General features: G+C 49.2%; 1 protein-coding gene across 1 annotated transcript in view; it reads left to right on the top strand.

The window, feature by feature from the left end:
- The window catches only part of LOC311179752 (serine/threonine-protein phosphatase 4 regulatory subunit 1-like), a gene marked incomplete at both ends in the record, with an annotated part of 60,936 nt that overhangs the window by 34,339 nt on the left and 12,207 nt on the right, over positions 1-14,390 (top strand). Inside the window, 6 exon segments of the mRNA XM_084247239.1 lie at positions 1,116-1,262; positions 8,962-9,069; positions 9,870-9,935; positions 11,386-11,544; positions 11,991-12,175; positions 13,264-13,730. Of these exon segments, the coding sequence (XP_084103365.1) occupies positions 1,116-1,262; positions 8,962-9,069; positions 9,870-9,935; positions 11,386-11,544; positions 11,991-12,175; positions 13,264-13,730 (1,132 nt within the window).

The following is a 14,390-nucleotide window of genomic DNA, read 5'->3' on the forward strand; positions in this document are numbered from 1 at the left end:
ATGTGGGAGTGGCGCCGCCAGGGCCTCCCTTCTGCTCCCGGGCACCGTCTTCCTCTCCTCACCACCAGGTGCTGTGAGTGGGGCCCTCGGCGAGGGCCTGACTCCTCGTCAGCCTCCACGCCCACCCCCGTGCCTGCCCTGGTGCCTCCGCAGGGCCCCTGCAGCCGTCCTTGCTGACCTGCCTGCGGCTCACTCCCTGCCCCATGGTGTTTCTGAAGTGCTGTTTCCATCCTGTTGCCTGTTGGGAAACTTGAATGGGGGCCTCCTCCTGGCCTCTGCTGACTTGCCTTCCGCCCGCCACCAGCTTCACGGCTTCCGGGCCGCTGCTCCTGGGCCTCACTACCACAGTGACAACTGCGTCGCTCCCTGCTTTGGGAGTTCTTGTGCTTTCATCTCCCCCCAAATGTTCTCTATTCAGCTTTTGGGGTGCCACTCTCTGTGTTCTTAGGAAACAGCGGGCCCTACTCCTGCAACTTCGTTGTCCTTGCAGGGTCGTGCCTCAGGCTCTGCTCTGGGTGCCTGCACTGCCACCAGAATTCTCTGAGCCTCAGGTGTGGGGGTCTGCTAAGCCCGAGCTGCCCAGTGCCTTGCGTGTGGAGGGCACATGCCCACCCTGTCACCCACTCCTCCACAGGTCCTAGCAGAGCGTCACACAGGGTGTGACACACAGTGGCGCCCAAGCTGAGGGTGACCTGGGGGGCAAAGGACAAATCAGACCTGGCCCCTGCGCTCCACATTTCCTCCCCGCAGTGGGGAAACAGAATGTAGTATGCAGTCACACGGAGCAAAGTTCCTAAATGCAGGTGTGTGCTCGCGCACATCTGGATGTGGGTTGTGAAGTAAATCGTGGGGCCCAGTTAGGTACAGATGGGTACCTGACCTTATTGGGGTTCAGGGAGGAGAGAGGAACCATGGGAGGTGAGTGAGCAGGGGGAGGGGCCTGCTCTGAGGCCTCTGAGAAAGAGGAATCCCAGGACCAGCAGACCGACCTGTGTGTCCCGGCTGCCCATGGGGAGGTGGGCAGGCCCCAGCCAGTGTGCTGCGGGGATTTGCTCTTGATAGCGAGGGCCCTTCATTCATTCTATATTCCACCTGCTGCCTTTTTTCCTTTTTAGGTTAGAAAATCGAGTCAGGAAGTGCTCTTGGTTCTTCTGGAACAGGATCTAATTTTCCAGCATGATATTGAAAATAAAATATGTCCGATCCTGCTGGCACTCTCTGCCCCCGACAGTGATGATGAATATAAAGCAGAAGCCGTGAACGTAAGTCTGTGTAGGGGATGATACCCACGCCTGGGGGACTGTCCCCAGGTGGTGTGGGCAGGATCCAGAGTCCCACGTGTGCTCAGCCTCGGCCAGCACTGTTCCCATAAACAAGGAAGCCGGTGGTGTGGCCCATGGAAGTCCATGCCTGCGCCGAGTGCACTTTCTACGGGATTGTCCTTAGATCCCAGCACCTGGAAGAGGCAAAGCCTGGGCAATCAGATTGGGCAGAGCTGAGGCAGCCAAGACGCCCTCTGGGTGTGGTGCTGACTTGTGGATAAGTTCTTGAACCTGCTTGGATCACAGGCTTTATTTCCAAAGTGATGAGCTTAGTCTGATACCAGATTAATCTGATACAGTGATTTTAGGGGGTAATTGGAAAATCAAAAAGAAGCTAGATGTGTGTTTATTGATTAGGACAAGACTTAAGCAGACGAGTAAGCAAATGAGAGTCACTTAGATAACGATTGCCCTTCAGAATACAAATGTGGCCCAAATGTGGACAGCGGCTTGGGAAATCCTGTGTCCACGCGTCTGTGCTGACATCGGCACGAGGCCCACCATCAGGGGACCTGCATTCGTGCTAGAGCGCTTCTGTCTTCGGTGGCCAATATTGCGGGTCCTCGTGTTTTTGAGCTTCTGTGCCCTCTGTGAGTTGATTGTAAAACAAGGCCTTCTCCTTGTTCCTGGAATCCTGTCTCCCAGGCTGTTGTGGACCAGCCAGTGCAGCTGCCAGTGCTGCCCGCAGACCCCGGCCTCCTACTCACCCTGGCGCCACCTCCCACGCACGGGGCTGCCCTCAACCATGAGCCTCGCCGTGAGCACAGAAGATGTGGATGGTAGTTGTTTCTTGGCTGGGAAAGAACAACATTCGGGGAAGGAATTCTTTTCTTTTTTAAAGTGTGGAAGCATCATACACACGGAGCTAAAAAGCTGTATTGCTGCACCGGAACATTTGGCAATTATTCTGCTTAGATGTCAGAGTTTTCCTTAACTATGAGTTAAAGGTCTAGCTTTTCAAACGAATTTAATTTTTGCATATTCCATATGTTTATAAGATGAATCAGGCCGAAGAATAATTGCTCATTAAAATTCAAATTCTCCAGGGTTCTTTTATGAATTTCAGGTTTCCTATAAAAATTTAAATCTATTTTGCAGAATGAACCCGGGTAATCTCATTTAGCCGGGTATTTGGCAATGGAGCAGTGGACTTGGCCAACGAGCTCTTTTTGTTTGAAAGTTGGTTAGGCGAGTTTCCAGGGTTACAACTGACAACCAAATATCTTCTCCCTACAGACTGATAATACGGTGAAAAATAATGCTAGAGACATGTTGGTATGCTTTCTATTTTGTTTGGTTTCCAACCATTCCATTCTTGTCGGCAACATTCTTCTTTTGTGTGTGGCTTTTTTTTTTTTTTTCAGTTGTTGTTGTTAAAAATATTTGGAAAATATAACCAGCCTTCAGAAAGCTGTCTCCACAAATCACTTGCAGAACAAATTAGTTCACATAAATTATATTTTTCATTCAAAGTGAGTTGCTTGTCCCATCACTCGAGTGTATAAGCTTTAAAGGTGGCTGCAAAGAACAGAAGTGGCCCTCCCCTCCACGTACATCCGCATTAACAGGGTGGTGAGGAGCTGCACTTCTTTTTCCAGGGAGCATTGCTGGGAGCCAGATGTGAGGTGTTTGTCTGGCCCACGTGTGCTGTGGTCCAACTCAGGAGCTGTCGGGTCTTCCTCCCCTGGAGGTGGAGACCGGGTGCCTGGGCCCTCTCCCTAGGTCCCCCGGCCAGTTTTCTTTTTAGTTGGGAAATGGCAGTGTGAGTGGACAGTGGATTTCATTCAAGGAAAAGGCCACGTGTAACTTAGCAGACTCCACAAGGAGGGCAGGGTCCCTGCTTAGCTGGGTGTGAGCGACACCCAAAACAGCTTGTCTTTGGGAGGAGGTGATGGAGGACAGACGCAAACTGGGATGTGCCCCTGTGTTTGGGGTCCTCCTCGCAGCATGGGCCGAGACCCCGCCCCACCACCCTGCGCCTGCACACAGCTCTCGGGACACCTGAGGAGGCGCCTCCTCAGACAGGAGGGGGACTGTCCACCAGACTTCTGATTCTCTCTGGAAGGTAACATTGGTTGACTCGGGGCTGGACCCTGGTGCACACACAATGAGGAAAATCAGAGAGCACCATCTAGGCCTGGCCTGGCATTGTACTTGACTATTAGGGCACATCACATGCGGCCCCTTCCCCCACATGTCTCATGTCTCGCTTTTTCACACACATCCACACACGTTATGTTCGGGGAGTCTTTCTCCACGTGCCGGGCAGTTTTGGTGGCCCTCTCCTTGCGGGCCGGGTCACATCTAGCTTCTGTCACTTAGCAGTTGAATTGGGAACTTTGTTCACCTGCCCTAGAAGATGGGGTGCATCTGACCCCCGGGCTGCGGTGTCTGTGCCCTGGACACCCAGCATAATACCAGGCCCAGAGTCAGCACTAAATAAATGTTAGCTGTTGAATGAATGAATCGGTAAAAACTGGAAGAGCTGTACCCCATAATTATATCTGGACAGTGTAAACAGGCCACTGGAGACCAATTATAATTCCTCTTGTTCACAGAAAGGCCATTAGCCTTCTGAGAATATAATTAATTGTCAGAAGCCTGTTTTTCTCTCCAAACACGTTTGCACGTTAAGGCTTCCTCATTTTTTGTCGTCATTCCTTTTTTTTAAGCTCATTTTTATTTGTGCATTTATTTAAGAAGCCATGGTTAAAGAGAAGAGTTGACTCTCAGCAACTGAGGGAAGATAGTCCCTGCATGGGCGCGTCGGCCCCCGGGAGCGTAGCCTGGACCCTCGGTGTGCCGGCTCCTAATGAGCGTGGGCTTGTTTCATGCGGGCAGTCGTGAGGTCGTGCGGGTCTGCAGCTGGAGAGGATGCATGGAGATGCTGGGAACCCCTCAGTCGCCTGTTACCCTGGATACAGAAGCCTCATGCCCTCATTTATTGTCACTGTCGCTCTGGGCGACTCTGCTAGGCAGAAATATGTGTCCCTCCCTCGGTTTGGAAAACATGGCCTTCTCTTCATTTGTGTGGGGTGACCTCCTCCCCGCCCCCCATTTCCAGGTGGGATTCATTCCCCTTGTCTGCTGCGTGCAGAGTCCAGACAGCACAGCCGTGGGCTGCTGAGGCGGGACCTTCCTCTGTTGTAAGAGGCAGTGTCGTGGGAGGAGCAGAAATAACCTTGTTGGGTAATTTTTCATTTTGTTTTCATTTCAAACTTGCAGGAAAGTTGCAGGAAGAGGAATATGAACTCCAGTGTACCGTGCTGCGTCAGTAGTGTATGTGGTTTAGCACCACACGCCCATCTTCCTGTCCCCGCATGTGTGCGTGTGTGCATGCGCACATGTACGTACACATCCATGTGTATTCTTCCTGAGCCAATTGGAGACAATGTGCTCTTCACTCCTAAATACTTCCGTGTATAGTTCTAGAAAAAAGGAATCTCTCTCTTAAACAACCACAGTACATTGATCAGAATCAAGAAATTTAACACTGATTTTATACTAACCATCTCATCCCCAGTTCCTGCTCAAATATTGTCGTTTGTCCGAGGTCCTACCTGGGACCACCAGCTGCAGGTCTCTCAGGCCTGGGCCTCTCTTTGATTTTTGTGAGGCTGACATGTTCTAGGCTAGTTCATTCTGGATGTCCCGGGGCCTGTTGGAGATAGCTGTTCTGCATTTCTTGCAAAATCCGCGTGGGTGGTGCTCTGTCCTCGCGTGTCCTCGGAGGCCATCACTTCTGTCTGTCCTGGCCCTGCTCCGGTTCTCTCTGGCAGCTGCGACTTGGTAGATGGAGGGGGTGTCTGTCAGGTTCCCCCCCACCCTCGCCCCGAAGTATAAAGGGGGCTCTACTCTGACACAATGTAAGTACACTTGTCAGCATGCTCCCTGCAGGCCCCACAGCGCGCGCGGGGCTTGTCAGCCCTGTGCTGTGTAGAGCCCCTTCACCTGGTAAGGTTTATGTTGAAGATTTTCACATCTATATTCAAGAGGACTATTGTAGGCAATTTTCTTTTTCTATTATGTTTTTGTCAGGTTTTAGAATCAGGGTTATTCTGGTCTCAAAAATGAGTTGGGTAGTATTCCCTGCTTTTCTATTTTCTGAAAGATTTTGTTTAAGATTGGTGTTATTTTTCCCTTAAATATTTGTTGGAACTCACCAGTAAAGCCTCTTGTCTTAGAGTTTTCTTTATAAGATAGTTTTTGAGAGTAGATTCAATTCAGATATGAGGTGGTTCAAATTTGTCCTTTCATCTGCGTCACTGGGTAAATTATGTATTTTAGGGAATTTATTAATTTCATTTACATTAATTTCTCACAATAAAGTTGTTTACAGTATTCCCTTATCCCTTTAATGCCCCTAAGAATTGGTAATTTGTGTTTTTTTCTTTCCCTTTGTTCATCAGTCTTGCTAAGGAGTTACCCGTTTTATTAATATTTTCGAAGAACCAATTTTTGGCTTTGTTGATTCTTTATTGCTTATTTTCTTTTCCATGGATTTCTGCTGTTTATTATTTCCTTCCTTCTGTTGAATTCAATTGACTTGTGTTTTCCTGGCTTCTTAAAGAGGAAGTTTAATATCTTTACGCCTACCTCCTTTCCATTTTAAGCATTTAAGGCTCACATTTGGTGTCTGTGTCTTTGTGATGTATTGACACATTTATTAAGAGTTGACTTTCTTTATCTCTGGCTATAATCTGAGTCTCCTGGCCGCCTGTGCTCTTCTGCTTGCTGTGTGCCGTCACCCATTTGCTTATGTCCTTTCACTCTCAACCTTTCATGTCTTTACGCTCAAAGTGCACTTGCTTTTGCTACCGTAACCTTGTTCTTGCTGCTGTATGCAACCTAGCATTTGCTGCCTTTTAATTGGATTGTTTAGTCCATTTATATTTAATGCAATTATTGACATATTGGGATTTTGCCCTTTTATTGTTTTCCTTTGGTCTCATCTGTTTAGGTACCTCTTTGAATTCTGTCTTGCCTTCTTTTGGCCTGAGTATTTCTTAGTAGTACATTTTAATACCACCGTTGAAGAGTTTTAAAAATACAGCACCTTGCGACAATGCATTTCCATTCACAGCCACTCATGGGAACCTGCCAATAATAGCCCTCTAATTTTGATTTGAGCAATATCTTTTGAAGAAGTTAAGGGAAAACATGCAGCTTTCTGTGCCCCCATTTTTACCTTTTTGCTCTCTAGTCCTCCTTTCCTGGCTGCCTTTCCATCCTCAGCCTGAAGAATTTCCTGCTGAACTTTTTGTCACGTGGTTGTTGATGACAGAATCTCTCCTGTTTGTTTGTCTGAAAATGTCTGTATTTTTGCCATCCTTTCTGAGGGGTAGTTTTAGTGGAATCAGAATTGGGAACTGATAGATTTGCTTGTTCTTGCGGCACTGGAAAGGTGCTCCCGAAGGCTTCGGTCCTCCTCGTTTTCCCTTGAGAAACCAGCAGTGCTTCTGCTCCCTCCCAGGGAAGTCTGTGGCTTCTCCAACTGCTGTCCAGGCATTTCCTGCAGGCCATCCTCATCATTCCACCCCCACCCCGGTGCTCGCTCAACTCCTGACTGCTGTGCCTTTGGGCACTGTTTTCCATCCTGTTCTTCCCTTTCTGCCTGGGTGCGGAGCACATGGCTGTCTTTATGCTTACGTGGGGCACCCAGTGTTGTCCCTCAGGTCCTTGAGGTCCTGCTTGTTAATTTTTTTTTTAATCTTTTTCTCTCTGAGGTTCAGATTTGATAATTTTTATTGATCTATAAGTTCAATGACTTTTGGTCATCTCTTATCTGTTGTTGGGCCTTAACATCGTTTTTTTCCCCAGTTTTTAAGCTTTGCAGCTCTAGAATTTACAGATGACATTTTTTTAAAGGCTTCTATATCTCCATGATACAGAACTTCCCTATATGTTCTATTTTATGCAGAGATTTTCCTCAATATATTTGTGATTACTCCTTTTAAAGTGTCTGTAGGCTCAATATTTGGATCATCTTAGTGTTTATCCCACTGACTGGTTCCCTCCCCCCCGCCCCCTTTCCTGTTAACAAATCTATAGTTAACTTTGATTGAACACCAAACATCATTTGCACATGGCAGAGGCACTAGATTCTGTTACATTTCTCTAAAGTGACTTAGCAGTTATCTTGCCTGATCTCTGACTGCTAGCTTCTCCTTCCTGGCAGTTGGCACCTTATTCCTCTGCTCAGCTTGTTTAAAGCTTCTGGCAGTGCTTTCTTGCTGGATCCCCTGAGGTCCCTCCCCCTTCAGCCCCCACGAGTATAGTTTAGCTGTCAGCCACAGATCTAAACAGATCTTGGACCTTTCTTGCAAATCTCTTCCATTGCGGCCTGTCTGTTAAGGAGAACCTTCCCGCCAGTTCCTGCCTTTCGATTGCACGCCAGTCCTCTCAACTGGTTTTTTATATTTTTCTCTCAAGATTCTATAATTTGTTATCTGCAAGAAGGTAAATCTCACCAAGCTACTGAGCTGTTACCTGAAATCTTGGTTCTTTTCTATAATTTCCTTTTTGTTTTTTTTTTGGTGAGTTCTATTTGTTTATTCATTATGACCCATTTTCCTTTCAGTTCTTGAGGGTATTTATAATAACTGCTTTAAAGTCCTTTTAAAGTCTGCTAATTTCAATCTCCATCTCTTCTGTGGTTTTATTTCCATTGCTGGTGTTTTTCTTGAATGTGGGTCACATTTTCCTATTCCTTCTTATGTCTGTGCTTTTTTTATTGTTTAGTGTATCTTCTTGATGAAACGCTGTAGAGCTTCTGGGTTCTGTTATGTTCCTCTGAGCTGACCAGCTGTTCAGCTTCTGTTTCCCCTGCAGTAGTCAGCCCTGAAGCCACTAGGTTCCTTCAGTCTTTTCTCGGAGGCTCTCACCATCTCCTGGTGCTTGCACTGTTCAGAGGTCAGCTGCGGAGCGGAGCTGGAGTAATCAGAGACTTGCGGCTGTCCCTTCCTTGGCTCCCTCCTTTCTTGCTAGGGTTTCTGCACCCTTCTCTCCTGCTGCTCGGGGCCTCAGCCTCAGTCCTCTGGCTTCTCCAACTCATGCTTGAGGCCTCACTGGGCTGCTCAGCCACGCAGAGTGGCGGGTGCCCTTGGGCAAACGAGCACCGGCAGTGTGCACTTACCCTTTGAGGTTCCCTTCTCTCAAGCGTCTGTTCCCCATCATTTTTGCCAGCGCGTGATGACTCCCAGCGCCTGCAAGTCACTTTGTGCATTTTGTCCAGCTATCCCTGTGTGTCTTGTTGCATTCCTACATGGTTGCAGTCACACCACCTACCCTACTCGAGTGTTAGTTTCTTCACCTAGAAAAGTGAGGCTGTATAATCCCCCTGTCATAGGGTTTGGGGAGAGTGCAGTGGGGTTCATGTGCATAAACTGTTTATGTATTGGGTGCACGCAGTACCTGGTGCATGGTGAATCCTAAGGTTTGCGTGGACCGTCCGAGTAGAACTTGAGAAATGCTGGCCTTCTGTTGTATAACCTGCCAAAACTCAAAAGAAGACCTTCTCTCTTTTTTTGCTTCTTGGGTATTTTGGCAATATTTTGAATGTTGGGTTTTGGAATCTAGCTGGTGCGTGAGACTCACGGTTTGGTCTCGTGAGTGACCCTGAGTTTCTTGTTCCTTGTAGATAATCTGCAGACTGGCTTCCGTGCTGAGTGAGGGCACAGTCGAGCGCCTGCTCCTCCCGCGATTCTGTGAGCTGTGTGTGGACGGGAAGCTCTTTCAAGTTCGGAAGGTGGGAGCATCGAGTTTCAAAACTTAACAAATGCAAGGGCTTAAATTCAGAGTCGATTCTGTTAAGGTGTCTGGACTTTCTCAGTAGACACAGCCTGAGAGAAAAATGTGCCCACGTGCACTGTGTGAGGAAAGTGTGTGGATGGTGTTGCCCGTCTTGCTGCGATTAGGAGATGAACAGAGAGAGACCTGGAGATGAGGCCCCGTGCGAACACACCTGTTGCTCTCAGGTGCAGGAGGCAACTGATGGGGCCGCGCTGGCTTGAGCTTAGATGCCGTTGATGAGATGAGCAGAGTCTTTCATTATCTGGGGTGATTTGCTCCAGAAACCTCGCATCTTTACTGCACCTTCCAGCGCCACGCCCTTTCCTTTTAAAGTTGCTGGTCATTTGGTTGTCAGATCCTTCCTTTTGGGGGCAGTCAGACCCCCTCCCTAGACATCCCCCGCTTCCCCCTTGCTGGGTAACCACCAGCTTCCCTCTGCTCTGTCCTCCTGACGCTCGGGCGGAAAGGGTCTTACTTACCACGCAGAGGAAGTTAATGGTCCCTTTTGCTCCACTGCTCACCGAATGTAATACGTACTGAGATCGGTTAGGAGCCAGACGCTCCTAGAGTCGGGTGCCCTGTTGCAAATCTTTTGTTCCCGATGCAGGGGGGGCTCCTGGGTGGTGGGGCCTGGTCCGTGTTTGTTAGCTGCCTGACTGGGGTGATCACTCTCCAGTTCCCCCCTTGCTAGAGTTCACAGTTTGTTAAGAGACAGAGAAAGCTGAGAATAATGGCTATGCCTTTTGCCATTTTAAGGTGTGTGCTACAAATTTTGGAGATATCTGTCACGCCGTTGGACAAGAAGCCACAGAAAAATTTTTGGTACGTACGGCTCTGCCAGTTGTCATTGCTGATGCACCTCTTAGTGTGCTTGTAAAACCAGTGTAAAATGTTGTGCTTGTGAGTCTGCTGCTCAATATTGCATGCATCGATTTCAAATTTCCTGGCTTGTGAAGCTAAGGATTTCCCCGGGTGTCCGGCACAGACCTGTGGAGTGGACGAGAAGCCTCCTGCAGGCGTTTGCTGTTGATCTTCAGAGTCAAGTTGCCCTGCCCCTCTCTTGGGCTAAGCCATTCTCTCTAAGGATACTGCTAGCCATACTGCTCTGTCACCTCACGTGTGGGCTCTAAAACCAGAGGGATTTTTTTTCTTGGTTTGCAGGATAAAAATCCAGACCTTTCTTGGCCTTGCCACATCCTTCCCTTTCCTCGAATTCTGGCCTGGGTGGGTCTCCCCTTTGACCAGGCATCTGAATCACTGGGGGCAGGCCCTCTGGGGGGCTGCACTCTGTATTTCTGACAGACCCCCTGGTGATCCTGGGGTCCAGCAGGCGAGAGCCTCCCCTCGTGCAAGCAACACCTTTCTTCTGCCCCTTGTGACTTCACTGCTCCTTTCTTGGGGTCTTCACAACCCGGGGGTTCCAACTCCCCCTGGAGACCCAGCTCAACTCTACCTCTGGCAGGCTCTTCCTGCGCCCACGGGAGTGAGCCCGCCCCTCCCCAGGCCCCACAGCCTCTTTACCCCACTGGCCCTGCTTGGTTCCCAGGCCACCCAGCCCTGGGCGTGGGCCAGTGGTGCGCACTAGCCACCCGCTAGCTGCTCTGTTCTGCAGGCTGGACTCCTTATGTGGCTGAGACTTGACCTACAGAAGTATAATCTTTATATCGATTTTTTAATTTCAGTTCAGATGTTCACTTTATTTAAGATATAAGCCGAGTCAAGGTAGTTCTGAACCCAAAATAATCTATAACGGGCTGTCGCTTTGAACACATGGTGAATGGCATCTTCTACATAAGGTATTTGAAGGAAGAATGACGGTGACCAGCACACTCAGCTTTCTGGAGTGGATATTTCCATGGCCATCGATCCTCATCTGTGGGACATTTTAGGCTGACTGTTTTACGTAAGGATATAAAAAGCCTTATTAAAAAACATCACTGAAGTATAATTGATATATAACTGTATATCAGTGTCAGGTGAACAGCACGATGATTCAGTACAGGTTCCTCCCCCGCTATCTGAAAGAGGAACTTCTGCCGAAATGGTTCGTAAGCCAGAGTGGCGTAAAGCGAGGGAGCCATTACCGTTCATTCATATGGAAAATATCTGAGTGTCCCAGGCCCCCAAATAACCTACCAGTCATACCAAGTAACACATGAAACGTGAACTCACACTTGATCACTCGCAGCTGTGCCTTCGTGTCACTGGAGCAGATTCTGCCCTTCCTCCGGGCACCCGAGTTTGAGTAGCATGATTTTGTTTGCTTTGGCAGATCCCAAAGTTTTTTGAGCTCTGTTCGGACAATGTCTGGGGGATGCGCAAGGCCTGTGCCGAGTGCTTCATGGCCGTGTCCTACAGCACGTCCCCCGAGGTGCGCAGAAGCCAGCTGTCGCCTCTCTTCATCAGACTCATCGGCGACCCCTGTCGATGGGTAAGCGCGGAGGCCGGGGCTGGCGTCGGGGCTGGTGACTGGTCTTGTCTTTCCACCTGGGGGCTGGGGCCCCTGAATCTCAGCAGCCTTGGTGTGTCTTAGGCAAGTGGCTCGGCTCTGGCATTGTGGTGACTGAACACTGTAAAAATGAGAATCCACACGGAAGAAACTGACTGTGGATTGCTCCCTTTTCTGGTACTGTCATAACATGCCTGGGGCCACCAAGGAGTCTGTTCAGATGCTCCGCAAGGTCGGGAATTCTTGTGTGGAATTAGTTAATATTCTGGGAGAGGAAAACAGCATGATGGTGCCAGAGTTCCCCTTTTTCTGTGGAGACCCGTTTCTCTGGACGTGAGGAAACGCTGCGCGGCTGCCAGCTGGCGCGGTGTTCAGCCTGGGGTCCCGCCCGGCCCAGCCCTGCTCAGCGCTCTTCTCTCTGGTTTCAGGTGCGCCAAGCTGCCTTCCAGTCCCTTGGCCCCTTCATTTCCACCTTTGCAAACCCCTCCAGGGCTGGCCTGTACGTTCGAGAAGACGGCACCCTGAGCATTCGCCCGCCCGCTCGGGATCTGGAGGCCGACTTCTCCCGCCGGTCACCCCGTGCGGGCCAGAGTGGTAACTCTGCCTCAACCCGGTAAGCCCTGGCCAGGATAATTACCAGGATCCCCGTGTCACCTCAAGCATCTGCCGAACATTCTAGCAATTATCTTGTCTGGACTTTTAGTAACAGTGACCTTCTGGGCAAGATGGAATATTAGAGCTTTAATTATGTAAAGAAGCAAAAAGTAATTGCAATAATGATTTTGAAACATGATGACTGGGTTATAAATAATGAAGCTACTGTGTCTCCTAAATTCAGATAAAATATTCAGAGAGTAGTGATTAAATAACCTATAAAGAAATTTTTCTCTTACTTTTGATTAATGAAGTTCTTTGGATCATTTACTTAGGGAAAAATGTGAAGTCTCCCAGTTACATGGACTCTTTCAAGCACACAGAGGCTGAGTCCTCACCCACTTTTAGTAGACCCTGCCGTTTTTCTAGTACATTCTAGTGATCAGTCTTGGGTATTTTTTCACATCTTTTCTCTGAGGATGATGGCCCATACTCAGCAGACCGATTGGAGTAGTTTCTAAGTGTTTCTCCATCGTTAATATTGTTCAGGGCTGGGAGCGTGAGTCATTTACATCCCAGATAATACAAATCCTTTTAAAGATTGGTGCCTCCTTCCCGCCATCATTTTCCATCCAAATTCATTGAGTTTCTGCCATACTTCCGACCAGTGTGCACCCACCTACCTCATCAAGTGGTTAACAACTAGCCAGCACTTCCAGCCTTGGCACCATTTATTTTCTAATGCCTGCCCCCTGGTGGAGGTGCTAACGAGCAGTAAGTGCAGGAAGTCTTTGTACTGAAGGTGTCTCAGCAGAAGCCTGGGCTAATTCACCACTTGAATAGAATGGAGCGATTGGCTGAACTTTTACTGTGCTATTTTCAGTGCACATAATACTCCCAGTGGGGCAGAGGGGACTTGATTGGGGCTCTTATCCTCCTATGAGGTCATTACCTTCTGGCCCTGGGAGACACACAGAGGGGAGGCCCGAGGTCGGGGGCCATGGGATGAGGAGGACCAGGCTTTGCCGGATGTGGGCCTCATGTTTACCATCCGATTTCCAGTCTTATCCATGGTGCTAAAAGTTTACTTTCCTCAATTTAACCTAGTTCACCAAAACCAGTGCACACAGAGCCGGGCCTGTCCGCAGAAGGTGCCTCGGCCAAAACCAGCTCTGTCCTGCCCATCAGCAGCTCCTCTCTCGGCCTACCGGAAAATCCAGTGGCAGACTCTGTCCTGGCAGGAGCTGGGTTGACCAGGCTGTCCCCAGAGGCCAGTGCCATCTCACAGCTTCCTGACATTCATCTTAAAAATCTCCCCGTCGAAAGCCAGCCTGGGCCAGATTCCTGCGCCTGCCCAGGGGGGCCAGAGGATACATTCAATAATTTCCTTTATTGGCGAACTCCTCTCCCTGATATAAGCAAGGACTTAGAGCTGTTGCTGAGCGAGGCCGGGCCGCAGGAGGAGAGTGCTGGCCGACCCGAAGCTGTGCACAGTCACTGTGTGGCCAGGAGAGAGATTCAGAAAGTCCTGGAGAGTTTGCAGGAGCATATTATCAACAACCCGGACGTTCAAGGTAAATGCCCATTGGGCAGGCCTGAGCTGTGCTGCAGGTGTGTGCTCACCTATGTTATGCTGGGCACCTGTGGGGACTCACCCCTCCGCCCCACACACACACCCACCGCCCCCAGGCTTCCCTGTAGCCAGACCAGCAGGGAGTTGGCGGTGAGGTGCCTGCCAGGACTCTGCCTCTGGTTTTGCAGCTCTGAAGTCAGTTCTCATAAGAGCTGCTAGTTTGTGGGCTTATCTGTAGCAGTGGGGATCTGATTAGCTCTGTGGACAGTTCCATCATCCCACATCATTATGCCCTCTTTGCGCACGGACAGTCAGGGTAATGGTGCTCCTTGTGGGCCCTATTAACTCTGCCCTTAGCTAAACTTTAAGGTTCCTGTCTTCATACAGCAAGGAAAAGTACAACTTATTCTTGGGGGTATTTGTCATTTTATGACTAGGGCGCCCACTGAGCAGCTGATCTGGGAGCTGGGCCCTGCGATCCATACCCATTATCACGCCGCTGCTTTCTCTAAACAGCGCTCTATTTGTATTCATCCTTTAGTTGGGGAAAATTGGAAAAAACACCACTGGCTGCTGTTGCTGGGCAAAGATTTGTGAAGCTTTCGGGAAAGGAGATGTGAAAATCCAGTTAGCCCTGCGATTATGCTTTGTCTTTAAATTT

This window comes from Talpa europaea (genome assembly GCF_964194135.1).
Source record: "Talpa europaea genome assembly, chromosome: 11".
Classification (NCBI taxonomy): Eukaryota; Metazoa; Chordata; class Mammalia; order Eulipotyphla; family Talpidae; genus Talpa; species Talpa europaea.